This window comes from Papaver somniferum, chromosome 7, assembly GCF_003573695.1.
Source record: "Papaver somniferum cultivar HN1 chromosome 7, ASM357369v1, whole genome shotgun sequence".
NCBI classification, from domain to species: Eukaryota; Viridiplantae; Streptophyta; class Magnoliopsida; order Ranunculales; family Papaveraceae; genus Papaver; species Papaver somniferum.
Genome location: NC_039364.1, coordinates 113,325,436 through 113,340,855, shown reverse-complemented (window position 1 = coordinate 113,340,855; position 15,420 = coordinate 113,325,436). Strand labels below are relative to the sequence as shown.

Here is a 15,420-nt window from a genome sequence, read left to right as displayed (position 1 = left end):
CGACATTCTCGTAAACTTGAATAAAAAAGAACAACTCCCCAACTGTATTGTGATCGTCACGGTAGAATGGAACCTCTCACGTGTGAGATAAAAAGGAAAATGAGGGAGGGAGGAGGATCAGAGGAAAGGAACCCCAAAATAAAAATCTAGTGAGAGAAATGAATACACATTTGGGTCCATATTCCATTAATCAAAGACTGATAAACATTACCTACTGACATTATTTCATACTCTTTTCCCATAATAGACATTGATTATCACTAATCCTCTGATAATTTGACAATTAAAAATAGTAATTTGAGGGGTATTTTAGTAAAACAAAAAATTAACAAAAGAGAAAAAATGAAAAAGAAAGGGGAAAAACGAGCTGTTCACAGCAGAGAGTAGTGAGAAAGAAAGAGAGAGAGAGAGTGTATGAAATAAACTTGCCTTGAAGGTAACAACAACAATAATTAGGGTTTCTTCTTTTCTTTCTTTGTATGGAATTCAGGAATGTTGGAAGAATTAGGGTTTTTCTATTTTATGATTGATTGATTGATCTCTGTATATAGTAGTATTCATACGATCTTTGTGTAATTTTCTTTTTGATGAGATTCTGTAGATCCAAGTGTGTGATTCTTCATTTTAGGGTATTAATGTTGAAAACCTGGTGGAAATTGAGATCTTAATTGGATAGAATCAGTTTTTGACACACACTGGAAATTTGTTTGACTAAAGGAAGACTTGTTTACAGTGTGTGACTATCTGGTTGTCTGGGGTATTTTTGTTGTTGTTGAAGTTTTTTCTACTTGTATTAATCTCTTGGGAAGGATTTTCAAGAATTTATTTGGGATTTTGTGGTTAGTATCAATCATCAGTTAGTGGGAAATCATTTGGAATACGCTGAATTTTTTGGATAAATTTGGGGGTTACATTTGACGTTCACGGACATAATTGGAGTTACTTGCAACAGGAAATTTATGGTGAAGAAATTTAGAAACTGGGGTATGGTTTAATGTATGTAATTATATGGTTTTCCCATTGTGAGTGAAGGTGAAAAAAATTTGATTGTCGCTTGCCTTATCGGGATATTGAGCTAACTAATAGGAAAGATAGCCGGTTAATTTGTTGGTTGTATTGGGGGATTTTTGTGGTTTTGGTGAAAGGGTTTAAACAACGTGGAGAAGGGTTTGGGTGGCGAATTATGGCTGTTTTGGAGAATTGGGTTTGATACTTACTGTTATGAAAGAATCATACTAAGTTTTTGGGGATTTGGGTAGTCAAAATGCCTCCTTCTCCGGTGTTGAGGCGCTCTCCTAAAAAGGATCTTAGAGTGACTACTCATAAACGAGGCCGCAGTCTTGAAGGAGGAATTATTGTCAAACAGAAAGATGATGATCTTCTTCTATTCAATGAGATGGAACATAAAGAGAGCGACAACTTTTTGCTTCAGTCTACTGATGAATTTGACGTATCCCTGTGTAAGTTGGGAACTTAATTCTATCATGATTCTTTTAGGAATTTAGCTTACCTTTCTTGTTTATTTGGGCCTAATTTACATACATTAACAGCGAGAAGACTTGATTCCATTTCGAGTTTCAAGCTTGGGGTATCAGTTCCATCTCGTGGAGAGAGTAGTGACCTCCTCAATGCAGACGAGGAGAAAAATGACTATGATTGGTGCGTACAGTTTCTACTCTTATCTGCTTTCCAGAATTAAATGATTTGCCAGCTTGTACATCATTCCTGATTCAAACATAAAACGGAAAAAATTTAATTGCATTCTTATCGAAAGAACCTTTTTACTTTTTTTTTTGGTTGCTTGCATGGCCTTCCTGCAATGCTCTTTTTTCTTGCCTAGGATTTCAAAATATGTTTGTCAAGTTTGATGATTGCGAGTTAATGGGGAATATACCCAATTTAGCTCTTCATACAGTACCATTTTGCTCTGAATGCTTCACGGTTATTGATGATATGGTTGGTATTATTGAACTTAAGGCTGTTGACTCCTCCCGACACTCCTCTTTTCCGTTCGTTGGATGATGAGACAATTCCAGTTAATCTTGTCCAGAGGGGCAGGACTCGAAGTCAGCCCATCTCTGTATCAAGATCAAGCACAGTAAGTCAGCAGTGTCTTTTCTGAACCCAACAGATGATTTTTTTTTAATTCTTTATTCTTTATTTATCTTATCTGATATTGATAATGCGTATATGATGGTAGGCTGAGAAGAGTTACAGGAGTAGTAGAACTAGTGCAAGTCCACAACGACTTAGCCCATCTCCTCGGTCTGGAAATAGTACTTTGCAGTCCAGGGGAAGGCCATCTTCAGCTCGTAACTCTAGTCCATCTCCCAGTATAAGGCCTTCTAGTCCATCACTGAGGCCGTCTACTCCCCCAATTAAAAACTCAACACCTTCTCAAAGATCTTCCACACCCACTTCTCGGAAGATAAACGTTGGGTCAAGTGGCAATGCATCTTCATCTGGGAGAGGAACCTCCCCTGTAAATACTAGTCGGGGAAGCTCTCCTTCACCAAAATTTAGTGCATGGCAATCAAGTATCCCTGGATTTCCATCTGAAGCTCCACCCAATCTCCGGACTTCTCTAGCTGATACACCGGCATCTTACGTAAGGGGCTCTTCACCAGCATCCAGAAGTGGGAGGGATTCCTCCAAATTAGGACGTCAATCAATGTCACCAACTGCTTCTCGGAGTGCCAATTCAGCATATAGTTATGATCGAGACCGACATAGTACCCAGAGTAAGGGTTCGTTTGGATCATCTGGTGATGATGATGTGGACTCTCTATATTCTACCAATCTGAGTGTATCCGAGCGGTCAGTTTCAAAGAAAGTTGGATCACTACCAAATGGAAAAGTCGTATTCTCCAACAAGTCATCAAGAACATCTGCCTCTAGCTCGGCTCCAAAAAGATCTTTCGATTCTGCACTTCGGCAAATGGTATGTTATGTAAATAGTGGCATAATCTTTTATTTAATATGTGAGTTTGTGAGACCTGCACTGGATGGGCATACATCATTCTACTTATGCATACCCATATCCGTATCAGTATCAATGATTTTTAAGCTTGTGTTCACGTCTTTATGATGTTCTTCTTTTGTTTAAACAGGAACGAAAAAGTCCACAAATGTTCAGGCCACTTTTGTCCAGTGTCCCAAGTACTACCTTCTATGCTGGAAATGCAAACTCTTCTTTTCGTCCTATTGCCTCTAGGAACTCCTCTTTAACAACTAGCAGTAATGCAAGTTCTGAACATGGTGCCAGTGTTGCACTTGATACTGAGTGCAGTGAGCATGACAAGGATAATCTGCCAATTGAAAGCAAAAAGGTACCATTTAACGATGATCAAGATGACGAAGTCTTTATATTTGATAGAGTTGATGAAGTAGATGAAGATGGCGCGGAACAAGATGTTATTAGAGATAGTATCGGCGGAATTAATTCTAAAGAACAGAGTATCAGTGCTGCGGCTAAAGATCTTATTACAACCTCTCCTGAGTCATTTATTGTTGAATTTGATCAGTCAAAAGATGCTCATCTAGGGACACCAACAACCTGTTCTCAATGTGGCCGGAAGTTTGATGCAGTTGAGTCAATGGACAAGCACATAAACATTTGTCCAGTTTGCCATGAAAAAGTTGCTTGCATCAGTGTGCATATCCCAGACATTGAAGCAGTGTTCACCGATGCTGCAAGTCATTCTCAGATGACATTGAAAGAGGAAAGAGATGATTTCGAGGCTGATACCAAGGTGGAAATACTCAAGAGGGCGGAAATGGAACCTGTTCAAGTGAGGATGAATTTTGAGCAAGGTGAAAGTCTCATGAAGAACAGTTCCCTTGAAGAGGTGAGAGTAGGAGGAGGGATAAAAGACGATCCGGAACAGCAAGTGGTGATCCACCCAACACTTAATTCAAGTCCTCACAGAGACACTGCTGGCGAAGAGTTCAAAAACTCCTATCCAAACAAAACAATTGATGCTGAAGCTGCTGGTATTTCCCTGCTACTGCGGAGGTCAAGTAGTAGTAAATGGCCTGTTGTTCAGGGGAGGTCCTTTACTGCTACGAACGCTCCTTGCAATAATCCCTCCTACACACGAGATAGCCAGAGCAGCATGAGGAATTCTAGTGGGCATGGTAGTGCCTCTGCGTCTTCTTCTGGTGATTGGAGCTCTTCCAAACATACAGATATCCGTGTCCAGCGGCAGTCTAGCAGCAGGATGTATGACATGGAGAACTCCAATCAATATGTGGATATAGACGTTTTAAGGCGCTGGTCTTCTTTTTCTGTAACTTCAAATCATGCGAATAAAGATACGGTGCAGACTAAGAGCACCCAAGAAGGAAATTTTACTGCCTCTATTGAAAGGGAGGATTACACGGGCTTAACTGAAAGTCATGTTGTTTCTGAGGAACATAGAATCACGTCAAAAGGAACAGAATTGGATTATAGGAATCCTTCTCTTGCCAATCATGCTGTTTTCGAGGAAAATAAACTTGCTCACACCGAAAGTGATAGAATGATTGATGGTTCAACTTCTGACATATTAAGCCCGACAATGAGTATCCAATTAGAGGAATTACGAGCATTGGCAAGTAATGAGGGCTGTGTTTCATCTGATAATTACGAGGACCTTTTAAGTAATGTAAGGAATAACGCAGATGTAGAAGCATCAGTTATGACAGAAACTGCCACCACGGGTAGCGCTGTACGTGGCACTGACATGACTGGTGCAGAATCAACAGCTCTAGAAAATGATGATGCAAATGCTCAAGATTCTCATAGTGATTCTGGAGAATCCCGAAATTCAGAAAGCACTATAGATGAACAAGAGACTTCAGTTTCGCTGGATCCTGCTCCAGAAACTAGTCTTTCTAATCAAGTCCACGGCATCGTAGGTAACATATCTAATCCGTTTCTTGATTTTCCCAGCTTCATTTTCTTTAATCAATTTGTTCGAGCTTGACCCAATGTACTTTCAACTGAAGTTTGCATCTTTTGTCCAGAAATTAGATAATGCCATATAAACTGTAACAAGTATACAGAAAAGTGAACTCAATTTACATATTAGTTATCGAAAGACCAAAAGTCAGGGTCAGCTTCATCTTATAATTGAACCTCTTTGTTTTTATTTTGACAGAGGAATCAAATGTAGTAGTCGAGAACCGACATATGAGAAGAAGTCTAACACTGGAAGAAGCAACCGATACTATACTCTTCTGCAGCTCTATCATTCATGATTTAGCTTATGAAGCTGCAACAATTGCGTTGTCTAAGGAGATCAATGAAGTTCACCTCGAGGGTTCCGTTCCTACGATTACTATCCCAGACAAATCACGTTCTGAAAGAAAGGATCAGCGTGGAAAGACTACTGTTCGTAAACGGCCTCCTAAATCTGAGAAAGCCCGTCAAAGGCGGGTGGAAACAGAAGAAAACAAAAACAGTAATACTTCAGAAACTGACATAACAAGTAATGACTCTTTAAAGCATGATTCAGGGCTTCCAAAAAAGGTTGACACTTCAAGACCGCCTAAATTGGAGTCCAAGTGCAATTGCACAATAATGTAAGATTCAATCCCACAATACCGAACTCTAATATCTCTCTAACAGCTTGTATGAGGTCAGAGGGCGGGTGCAAGAGTTGTTTGTATCTTAGTCTGTAGAATTTTTCATTTTCTTCCAATTTTTGTGGCAGTTTGATTGATTGCCCCCCATCAGTGTTTGTGTTAATTATTATTATTCCCCAAAATTTATTTGTAACCAAAATATGCACCTTAAGCAGTTACCGAAGGGTGTGTGAGATAATCATGTAAAGTTTTGTGTTTACTGTCTGATTTCACGAGAGTACTGCGAATTTGCTCCTGATTTTACCAAGATTGTCCCATTCTAAAACTGTAACCTTATTACTAGAGATTCAGATTTGATTTTCATTATGATTGATTGATTGCTGCTGATTATATGTGAGAACGTTTTAATTGGCGCCGGAGCCACGCCATTTAAGTATTCAGCGTGTGGAATTATTTGGTTGTGGTTGTTTTACAACGGTGAATCGACAATTGTTTTGATCAAGTTAGCGCCAAGTTTTGGCGGGAAATTCAGAAAAAGAAAAAGAGAAACTTTAACAAAATGTTGAAGCTCAATCCCTTTCTTCCTCTCTCTCCAGATCTCTGTAAACGATCGAAGCTTCTTTCCCTTCCAAAGCAAGTCATTAGCGAATGGAAACTGATTCAGACTCAGACGGTTCTCACATTTCTGGAACACCCCAAAGAGAAGAAGAATCAAAACCTTCAGAAACTACAATTCCTACTCGACTACTTTCTCTTGTATCTTCTTATAAATCTAAAATTGCCCTTAAAAAAACTAGGGTTTCTTCTTCTTTCTCAGTTCCCAAACCATTTTCCAATCACAAGAACCCCAAACCAAAACCGAAAACAAAATCCAAACCCAAGTCTCGATCCCCACAACAAGAAGAAAAACCTTTATTAAACCTCAAATTATCTTCACCAAATTTACCAAATCCTAAAACCCCCAAACCTAAACCCAATTTCAAAACCCAATCTCAACCTCCAACACAAGAAGACCCTAAGTTATCTCCACCAGATTCCTCAAACCCGATCCAGAACAATGAGGTTTCCTCGGCGAAAACCTTGTCATTTCCTCAATTTAATTCTAAATTATCTCTACCAGATTTCTCAAATCAGCACGATGAAATGTCATCGGCTAAAATACTACCTATGGGATTTTCCCGTAAATTCTCAAACGCTGGACGAACTTATTCTAATCCAGAATCGACCACAGAGAATGTTCCAGTACCAGTGCCGCAGCCAGAGATCGTTAATTCTGACCACATTGAAGTTGTAGGTAAACATGTTAATGTTGTCACTCCTGAGATCAGTACTAGTAGTTTAATGCATCATGTTAATGCTGTTATTCCAGAGATTAGTGCTAGTAGTACAGATAATCATCAAGGTGCGGAATGTGTTAAGAAACCTGCTCGGAAACATCCTAATTCGATAGGTGGTAGTGATCTGCAACCATTGCCGTCTAAAAAGGCAAGACCAGCAAATGAAATGAATTTTGTTAGGTTGAATATTAATGGGTATGGCGGGCGTGGGCGTAAGTTCTTGAACAAGAAAGGGAAAGGTCGTAGTAGTAGTAGTTCTTATTCGTCTCATAGTCGGAAAAGTAAATGGAGAAGTAGTAAAGGAAAAAGTAAAGCAGAAGGTGAAGAAAATGAAAGTAATGGTATTTGTGATGAAGATGGTTTAGTTTCAGAATTACCAAAAGAGCAAGAGGAGTGTGAGAAGACAGGGGGAGGTTATGCAATGGTTGAAAAAGTGGCGATGGATGCTCGTAATGATCCATCTGATGAGAATTTGTTGAAGTTGTTGAAATGTAGCCATGGGTATGATTCGTTTCGTGAGGGACAGTTGGAAGCGATTAAAAATGTGGTTGCTGGTAATTCAACAATGTTGGTTTTGCCAACGGGTGCTGGGAAATCATTGTGTTATCAGTTACCTGCGCTTATGTTACCTGGACTGACTTTGGTTGTGAGTCCATTAGTTGCTTTGATGGTTGATCAGTTAAAGCAGTTACCTCCTATGATTCAAGGTGGTCTTCTTTCTAGCAATCAGGTTGGTCTTGAATCTCGAACTTGTTTTATATTTTCCTCTTAATTATTAGCCATGTGTTTTAATCTTTTAACCATTTTTTTTCTTGCACAGTTTAGTGAGGAAGCTTCTGATACAATTTGTCGACTTGTTGAGGGCAAAATAAAGGTGATAATGCGCTGAAAGTTGATTATATTACTAACTGTATCTGATAATTCCTGTCAACTTCATTTGATTGGAGTTAAGTTTTTATGCACATTTCATCGCAAGTACTCACCAATTTCTCATTTGGAGTTGGCTTTTAGTGGAGATAAGGGATTATGTTTAAACGAAATGCTAAATGATTATATATTGTAACAGGTGCTTTATGTTTCACCTGAAAGGTTCTTAAATAAAGACTTTCTGTCTCTATTTGGGCCCACATTGCTTGTCTCACTTGTAGTGATCGATGAAGCTCACTGCCTATCTGAGTGGTGAGCAATTTGTTTTGCTTGTTGATTAGAAATTTGATCTACTTTTTCTTCTTTGAAGTTCCCTTGGTGATGGTTATCTGTATTAAGAGTTGATAGGTCACATAACTTCCGGCCTTCGTATCTGAGACTCCGCTCATCACTACTTCGAGAAAAGCTCAACGTTAAATGCATTCTTGCAATGACTGCAACAGCGACAACCAAAACGTTGCAGGCCGTTATGTCTGCTCTAGAGATACCCCAGACCAGTCTAATTAAGACATCTCAGACGAGAGAAAATTTACAGCTATCTGTAACTTTGAGTGGAAATAGGTAAGTAGACTATTGCAGTTCCCCCCAAAGGTTTCACTATTATACTATCAGCAAATTTTATTATACGATGCCGATATCCTTTACATGTATAAATGTTTTTATATGCAGAATGAAAGATTTACTGATGCTGATGAAGTCTTCTCCTTTCACAGACATTAGGAGTACAATTATCTATTGTAAATTTCAGGTGTGTTTGCATTACTTTTGCTACTCAGTGAACTCAAATTCTGGGCTGCTTTCAATATTTCTAGATATCTCTACGAGTTTTAATGCCAAGGACTTCTGGCATTTGACCCGGGTAACCAAATTTAAGATGTTAGAGTTGAGCCAATTAGTTAAACATAGTGAATACTTAATAGCATGTGTTTTTTTGTGTCTGTCCTGTCTGTATGCCATTGTTATCAGGTACTCACCTGGAGTATTGTTCTTTCCTGCAGTCTGAGACTGATTTGCTTAGTAAATATCTTCGCGATAACAACATTTCTGCAAAGGTATGTTTTTTGCCATTCTAGATCTTGTTAATTAAGTTGATTGCTAATTCTTACTCTACATCTATGGGATTTGCTTGCTTAACAATAACATGGTATATGTTGATTGTTGCTCTATAGAGCTACCATAGCGGTATCCCAGCAAAAGATAGGAGTCAAACTCAAGAGTTATTTTGTTCGAATAAGATAAGAGTGGTAAGATGTACTTTATAAATAGCTCATCCAAACTGTTTATGTGCTGTTCAGTTGGTATCATATACTTTTGCATTAGTTGGGTCCTTGTGCAACTTTGCAGGATGCAAAGTACTAAATGTTGTTTTTGTTTTCTTTTCTTTTTCCCCGTATTTGAAGGTTTTTCTACTGTTGCATTCGGGATGGGGCTGAATAAGAGTGACGTTGGAGCGGTATGATGAACTACTCTTGATTCACCTTTCGTTATATGTTGCTAATTAGATCTAGAAAAGCAAATTCATTACTACTTAATGTGATCTCTTTTCAGGTAATACATTATAGCTTGCCCGAAAGCTTGGAGGAATATGTTCAGGTAGTAGTTTATCGCAATAATCACCATTTGTTTATGCTAAAATAATTCACCCTGTGTCATACTTCATATCATCCTAAAAGATCCAGTTTATGTGCATCTGTAGGAAATTGGTCGCGCTGGACGAGATGGTCGATTATCCTATTGCCATCTATTTTTCGACGATTTAACTTATTTCAAGCTCCGCAGTTTTTCATTCAGGTGCAACTTCACTTTGTACTATTTTGTATTTCAGTTATTACCTAATTACCTAGAGAAAATCTAAAATAAATCTTTTGTCAGTGATGGTGTTGATGAATTTGCAGTAAACAAGTTCCTGTGTCAGGTTTTCAGTAACGCTGTGTGCACACCTGGAAAAATTTTCTCCTTAGTGAAAGAATCTGCATCTCAGAAATTAGATATGAAAGAAGAGGTCTCTTTACAATCTCCGTTAACTGTTGAATGCTCTCATTCCTGAACTTGTTGTTTTATCCAATATCATTCTTATGGAATTACTCTTAACATGAAATAGACAACTTCGATCTCCACCTTACTAATCTAATTATCTTATTGATGACAGGTGATGCTCACAATTCTAACCTATTTGGAGATAGGGGAAGTGCAGTATTTGCGCTTACTCCCACAATTAAATGTCACTTGCTCCTTGTACTTTCACAAGGTCTGTAGTAAAGCAATATGCCACTGTTCTTGCAAGACAGTTGATCGATAGTTGTGTTAATGTTCTTTCCTTAAGATTAACCATTGAAACTGCATTTTGTGCAGACATCCCCAGCATTGCTGGCCTCCAAAGATATCGTGGTTGCAGCAATTTTGAAGAAGTGAGATTTTTATTTACTTGAATGATAGAGTTATTAGAAAATTATGGACATTGGAAAAATGATATTCCTTTCTCAATGGATTTTCAGGTCTGAAATAAAGCAAGGGGCTTATGTTTTTGACATACCCACTGTGGCAAACAGCACTGGGGTGACAGCTATTGACCTATCAAAGCATTTGCAGACCTTAAAGGTTTGATCTCCCAACTTCCTTCTAAGGGTAACTGAAGTAGTAGCTTATTTGTGTATTCACCATTCTTGGTTCCCTAAAAAAAAACAACTATCATCTAATGGCATGACCATGAGTAACCTGCCATGACGTACCTATTTTATTTTTATTTTCAGCACACTACAGAAATCTTAATTGAAATCTGCTAATACCCCTTTTTTTAAATCATTTTTTATTAGCTTACAGAAATAATAATTTTATATTGAGGCGTTTCAGTATGACATGCTAATAAGAATTCTTATTCTTCTTCTTCCATGGGAAAATGTAGTTGAATGGAGAAGTTACATACGAAGTTAAGGACCTTGCTTTGTGTTACATGGTTATGAAAACTCCTGGTGACTTTTGTGCCCTTACAGCACATTTGACAAGATGGTTATCAGAAGTTGAAAGTTGTAAGGTGATTTTTTATTTACTCGAACTACAATGAAAAAAGTTGTCTATTCTAATGTATGGCTGATTTTTCTTGATGGTTAAATGCTTCTCTTCTGTGGGAAGACCAGATTATTGGCCTGCCACTAAAACACTTCACAATGCAATTCAAAAATTTTCATGTCTATCCAGAAGTTGCCCTTTTATATTTTTTATTTCTGTTGCAGGTAAAGAAATTAGATGAGATGTTTAGTGCTGCTACTTTTGCTGTAAAAATTTGTGACAAGGTGGATGGCTGCTCTGGTACACAACATACTAAGTGTCTGCAAAGTAGGATCTTGGACTACTTTAACAGAGAAGACAATGATCCTCGGTGTGATTTCTCAACGAAGATGGGTCAAAGCAGGTGAAGTCGAGTTTCTATATCCTTTTCCTTTTTCTTTTGTGATAGTCGTGATAGTTTAGTATAACCAAGAAAACTTCAAATATAGACATGGTTCAAAACTTTGATGGTCTAATCTGCACTCCGGTTATTTGAATATCAGAGCCGATCATATTAGTCACGGGAAGACAAGTATCTTAAGTTGAACTAGATGAGTACATAAATGTAACTAACCCTGTGGTTAACTTGAGACTCATATAATAATTCCTTCTGCCTTTACTAGATTTCCATCCTTCTTGTGTTTTCACTTATTTACTGACATGACTTCTTTTTGCACTTCAGCCCATTTTTGCGAGCAGATGTGAAGGTGAAGTTTCCTTTATCTTTGCCATTTATTACTTTGTCCCAATAAGATAATATTCCATTTTAATCTACTTGTTTTTTGTTTTTTTTTGGCTGCAACAGGTGTTTTTGCAGAGCAATACACATGCTAAATTCACTCCAAGAGCAGTTGCAAGAATAATGCATGGCATTGGCAGTCCATCTTTTCCTTCCGCAACTTGGTCCAAAACTCACTTATGGTGAACACTCTAATTACCATCTCTTTTATTGTTCATTCAAATTCAGTACGATGATCTAATCTTATGAAATTCTTTAGCTCCAATTAAAATTCCTCGGTTCACATTTTGTCCTAACTGAAGTAGAATAGTTATTCTCTAAATCTAGGTTGTACATTTCCACCATTATACTAAATCCCGTCATTTGTGACATTCTTGTGTTTGATAAACAGGGGTAGATATGCGCAGGTAGATTTCCAAGTTGTCATGGAAGCAGCAACTGCAGAGCTCATGAATTTTGCAGGGAGGCATATACTGTAACTCTGTTTTAGTACCTGGCATTCCTTGATCAATGTAAATTGCAAAGCATCGTTGCTTCATATTTATTTTTCTTACTTTGTCAAGGTAAATTAAAATAATAAAGACTACAAAAATTTACTTTTTATTCAAGAATTACATAGAACATGTATCACCATTTTTGTCAAATACAGCTACTCTGGATCCGAATTTGTACACCCACGTTTGTTTTCATGGTTAGTCAGACCGTCAACTTTAGAGAAAATTCTACTCTACAGTGATGTTGGTGAGAGAGAAGCATATTCTAAAAGATGTCAAAACACACAAGAGAAAAGCATATTCATCCATATTCTTCTATTTTTATTTAATAACATATCACATGCTACACACGAAACATAGACCAAAATAAGAATAGAAGACCAGAAGAAGAAGAAGAGACTGTTAGCTTGTACTAGTTTTTAGTTTCCACTTCTACTGAAACTCTCTCTCTAGATCTTTGCAGAAGAACGAACAACAGAGTGAGAGGGAATTCGTTTTGAGAGAGAATGGATGATGTAACAGCTATAGCAGCTTCAATTATACAAATTACAGTCTCTTCTTCTGCAACAACTACAAATTCTTTTGTTTCTAAATATTTATCAATCTTTACAAATTTGGCTCTAATTTCAGCAATTATTGCTTTTTCTATTGCTCAGCTCATAAAGTTCTTCCTCATCCGGTACATCTTTCTCTCTAACCTCTTTTTTTGTTTTGTAAAGAGAGATATTCAATCTCCTTTCTGCCTGTCTTTCTTGAAATATGGTTAAATTGCTCAATTGGGTCATAAATTTCTCTTTAATTAACAAATTACACAAAAAATGCACTTATTTTTTCAATTTGGGCATCGAATTGACTTTCAAGAGATACAAATGTATCTTGATTTTTTGTAAATTGTTAATTGCTGTATAACATGAGGTGACCTTTTTTTTAAGCAAAATCTCTAGATTTTCTGAAGATAAAGGATCAAGTACATACACAATTGGAGATTAGGAAAGATAACTATCTCCATAACTTGTTAATACGGGGACGGTGACCGGATAGCGATCATATGCCTATTGTTACTTTGAAACCTTTGAATAAACTGAAAATTAGCGTTCTTAAGTAGTTGAGTAATGTCAATTTTGAATAAATTCCCGGATTAATTTCTTGTACATGAATGAATTTTAGATGTTTGATCCTTCTGAGAGTTACAAACCTTGATAGGTTTGCAGGTATCAAGAAAGCAGATGGGATGTTAAGCAGTTAATTGGATCTGGTGGGATGCCATCATCACATTCTGCCACTGTTACTGCTCTTGCAGTTGCCGTTGGATTCGAAGACGGCTTTGGAGGAACTTCTTTTGCTACTGCCATGATTTTCGCTTGTGTCGTACGTTTCAAACTTGATATTATTATTCTAGTTTCTTATTTTATTTCTGTTGAGCGTTGAACATTTGCTGGTTATGTTAAACACTATATAATCAACTCCAAGGACACATAGTTGTGGTCATACTTCTTCATATCGAAGAACCTTATATTTACAACGTATACCATACTTGTTGGCAGGTGATGCATGACGCACTTGGTGTTAGATTGCATGCTGGACGACAAGCAGAGGTTTGCTTTTCATATAATTCATTCCTTTGTTGTGTTATCAGTACAGTTGTCATGTATGTTACTGGTTTACCACCTGCACATTTTTCAGTTGATGAGTACAGGGATGAGTTATTCTGGATTTTCCTAATCCTACTAAGCTATACTTATAAAGCCGAGAAATTGTTTTGAGATATTCTTACTTCTTCCAATGGGATGTTATGCAGGTTCTGAATCAAATCGTATTTCAACTTCCAGCTGAACATCCTCTCAGTGACGCAAGGCCACTGCGTGAACTTATTGGTCACACTCCTGTTCAGGTATATCCATATCTTGCCTACTTATCATCATTTTATTCTGTAGTTTTGCCCGGTCTTATTATTGCGGCTGACTGTTGTTTCAGCTATCTAATGTTATTATAACTCGTTAGCATGTATATAAAGAATTGTCCGGAAGAACAGAATTGATGCACATAATATTATCATTGAATTTACAGATAAAATAAAATAACTGTCATATATTACATGAATATTAGGAACTGAACAACAATAACTTGCTCAAAATAAACAATTTTGTTCCAGGTTCTAGCAGGGTTGATTCTGGGATTGGTCACATCCGTTATCAGTTGCTTAGTAAAAGCAGCTGTTACTCAAGCTTGGTGACTATGCAGATTCTAGCTTAACATCTTGAATCCTGGAATCCCAATCAAGCATACAGAGCACAAAAGAAAATAGCGCACCCAACACTTGGTTGATTAACTCAATTAGAAGATTACTCACTGCTATGTTATGGTATGCCCATTTGCATCTGGAGAAAAGTTTATTTTTTTCTCAGCTACATTATTTGTTAGGGGGCAGTACATGATGGATGAGTTCAGCAAGTCTGTTTGTACTTTGTACAGTAAATCTATGTGTTTACGCATTAGTGCAACCTTTTTGGTCACATGTTTTTGATTTTTTTTTCTCCCAAAGGTTAACTGCCTTTCTCTTGGACTATTCAATGGAGCAAAAGTGTTCATTCCACTTACATAAGTCTAGCTTATTGGGTAATAAAGAAAGATGATCTTTTCTTAATTGTGCCAAATATAACTTCACCATCCTCCGCAAGTGTGAGTGGTCGGTTCCGGTTTGCGTAATGGTCAACGAAAAAGCCTTTCCCCTGTATAGATAAGACCTATTTCTTATTACCGTTCTGTTGCCTTAATTTTTATAAACAAGGCAGACGTTCCCAAGAATCGAGTATGGCAACTATTCCAAGGAAGTGGTCATGGGAACGATATTGCAACAAATTAATCTCTTTAATAGAAGTCTTACGGTGGAATCCAACCAATTCCAAGTGCGGAAAAATTGTCTTACGGTGGAATCCAAATTGGTGTTATTCACACTTTTTTCAAGCCATGTTCCATGGGTTGGTGGAATGGCTGATGGAATCTAATAAAAACGGTAATTAGATGAGCGTCAAACACTATCCAGAATAGCGTGCTAGAAGACGAAAAACGCTAATCAGAATCACGTTGAATTATAATATTAACAACATAAGTAAAGCGCTATTCAGAATAACGTTGAGCGCTATTTTGATTAGCGTTCCCTGAACGCCATTCTGCGCAGCGTCAATCGTTGTTTTAAATCGCGTACGGCTTCTTTTTATTTAGTGACACTCTTCTTACATCACAAAGATATATTATTTGTTTTTACAGTTCATATTATTTTTTTAAATATAAAAATTAAAAATACAATTTA

General features: G+C 37.4%; 3 protein-coding genes across 3 annotated transcripts; all 3 read left to right on the top strand.

The window, feature by feature from the left end:
* Positions 1 to 366: 366 nt before the first annotated feature.
* On the top strand, positions 367 to 5,934 carry LOC113298173. The gene is made up of 6 exons (XM_026546866.1): positions 367 to 1,460; positions 1,551 to 1,659; positions 1,978 to 2,098; positions 2,201 to 2,941; positions 3,111 to 4,899; positions 5,142 to 5,934. The coding sequence occupies exons 1-6, from the start codon at positions 1,265 to 1,267 to the stop codon at positions 5,567 to 5,569; spliced, it is 3,384 nt and encodes a 1,127-aa protein (XP_026402651.1). The 5' UTR covers positions 367 to 1,264; the 3' UTR covers positions 5,570 to 5,934.
* Positions 5,935 to 6,176: 242 nt separating this feature from the next.
* LOC113292909 (ATP-dependent DNA helicase Q-like 5) lies at positions 6,177 to 12,249 on the top strand. The gene is made up of 19 exons (XM_026541724.1): positions 6,177 to 7,635; positions 7,726 to 7,779; positions 7,972 to 8,084; positions 8,181 to 8,393; positions 8,502 to 8,580; positions 8,831 to 8,884; positions 9,002 to 9,083; positions 9,233 to 9,285; positions 9,381 to 9,425; positions 9,529 to 9,623; positions 9,705 to 9,834; positions 9,982 to 10,080; positions 10,185 to 10,240; positions 10,328 to 10,430; positions 10,735 to 10,863; positions 11,063 to 11,241; positions 11,560 to 11,584; positions 11,683 to 11,798; positions 12,008 to 12,249. The coding sequence occupies exons 1-19, from the start codon at positions 6,217 to 6,219 to the stop codon at positions 12,093 to 12,095; spliced, it is 3,132 nt and encodes a 1,043-aa protein (XP_026397509.1). The 5' UTR covers positions 6,177 to 6,216; the 3' UTR covers positions 12,096 to 12,249.
* Positions 12,250 to 12,458: 209 nt separating this feature from the next.
* On the top strand, positions 12,459 to 14,707 carry LOC113298172 (uncharacterized membrane protein YuiD-like). Its single transcript, XM_026546865.1, has 5 exons — positions 12,459 to 12,789; positions 13,322 to 13,478; positions 13,655 to 13,705; positions 13,909 to 14,001; positions 14,263 to 14,707. Exons 1-5 carry the CDS (start codon positions 12,617 to 12,619, stop codon positions 14,341 to 14,343), a joined length of 555 nt encoding a protein of 184 aa, XP_026402650.1. The 5' UTR covers positions 12,459 to 12,616; the 3' UTR covers positions 14,344 to 14,707.
* Positions 14,708 to 15,420: the final 713 nt, after the last annotated feature.

Coding starts and splice junctions, on each gene's coding strand:
- LOC113298173 (XM_026546866.1), top strand. CDS start 1,265: ATGCCTCCTTCTCCGGTGTTGAGGCGCTCTCCTAAAAAGGATCTTAGA. Junction 1,660..1,977: donor GAGAAAAATGACTATGATTG/GTGCGTACAGTT, acceptor ATTGAACTTAAG/GCTGTTGACTCCTCCCGACA. Junction 2,099..2,200: donor CTGTATCAAGATCAAGCACA/GTAAGTCAGCAG, acceptor ATATGATGGTAG/GCTGAGAAGAGTTACAGGAG.
- LOC113292909 (XM_026541724.1), top strand. CDS start 6,217: ATGGAAACTGATTCAGACTCAGACGGTTCTCACATTTCTGGAACACCC. Junction 9,084..9,232: donor TAAGATAAGAGTGGTAAGAT/GTACTTTATAAA, acceptor CCGTATTTGAAG/GTTTTTCTACTGTTGCATTC. Junction 9,624..9,704: donor CTCCGCAGTTTTTCATTCAG/GTGCAACTTCAC, acceptor ATCTTTTGTCAG/TGATGGTGTTGATGAATTTG.
- LOC113298172 (XM_026546865.1), top strand. CDS start 12,617: ATGGATGATGTAACAGCTATAGCAGCTTCAATTATACAAATTACAGTC. Junction 13,706..13,908: donor ATGCTGGACGACAAGCAGAG/GTTTGCTTTTCA, acceptor GATGTTATGCAG/GTTCTGAATCAAATCGTATT. Junction 14,002..14,262: donor TTGGTCACACTCCTGTTCAG/GTATATCCATAT, acceptor ATTTTGTTCCAG/GTTCTAGCAGGGTTGATTCT.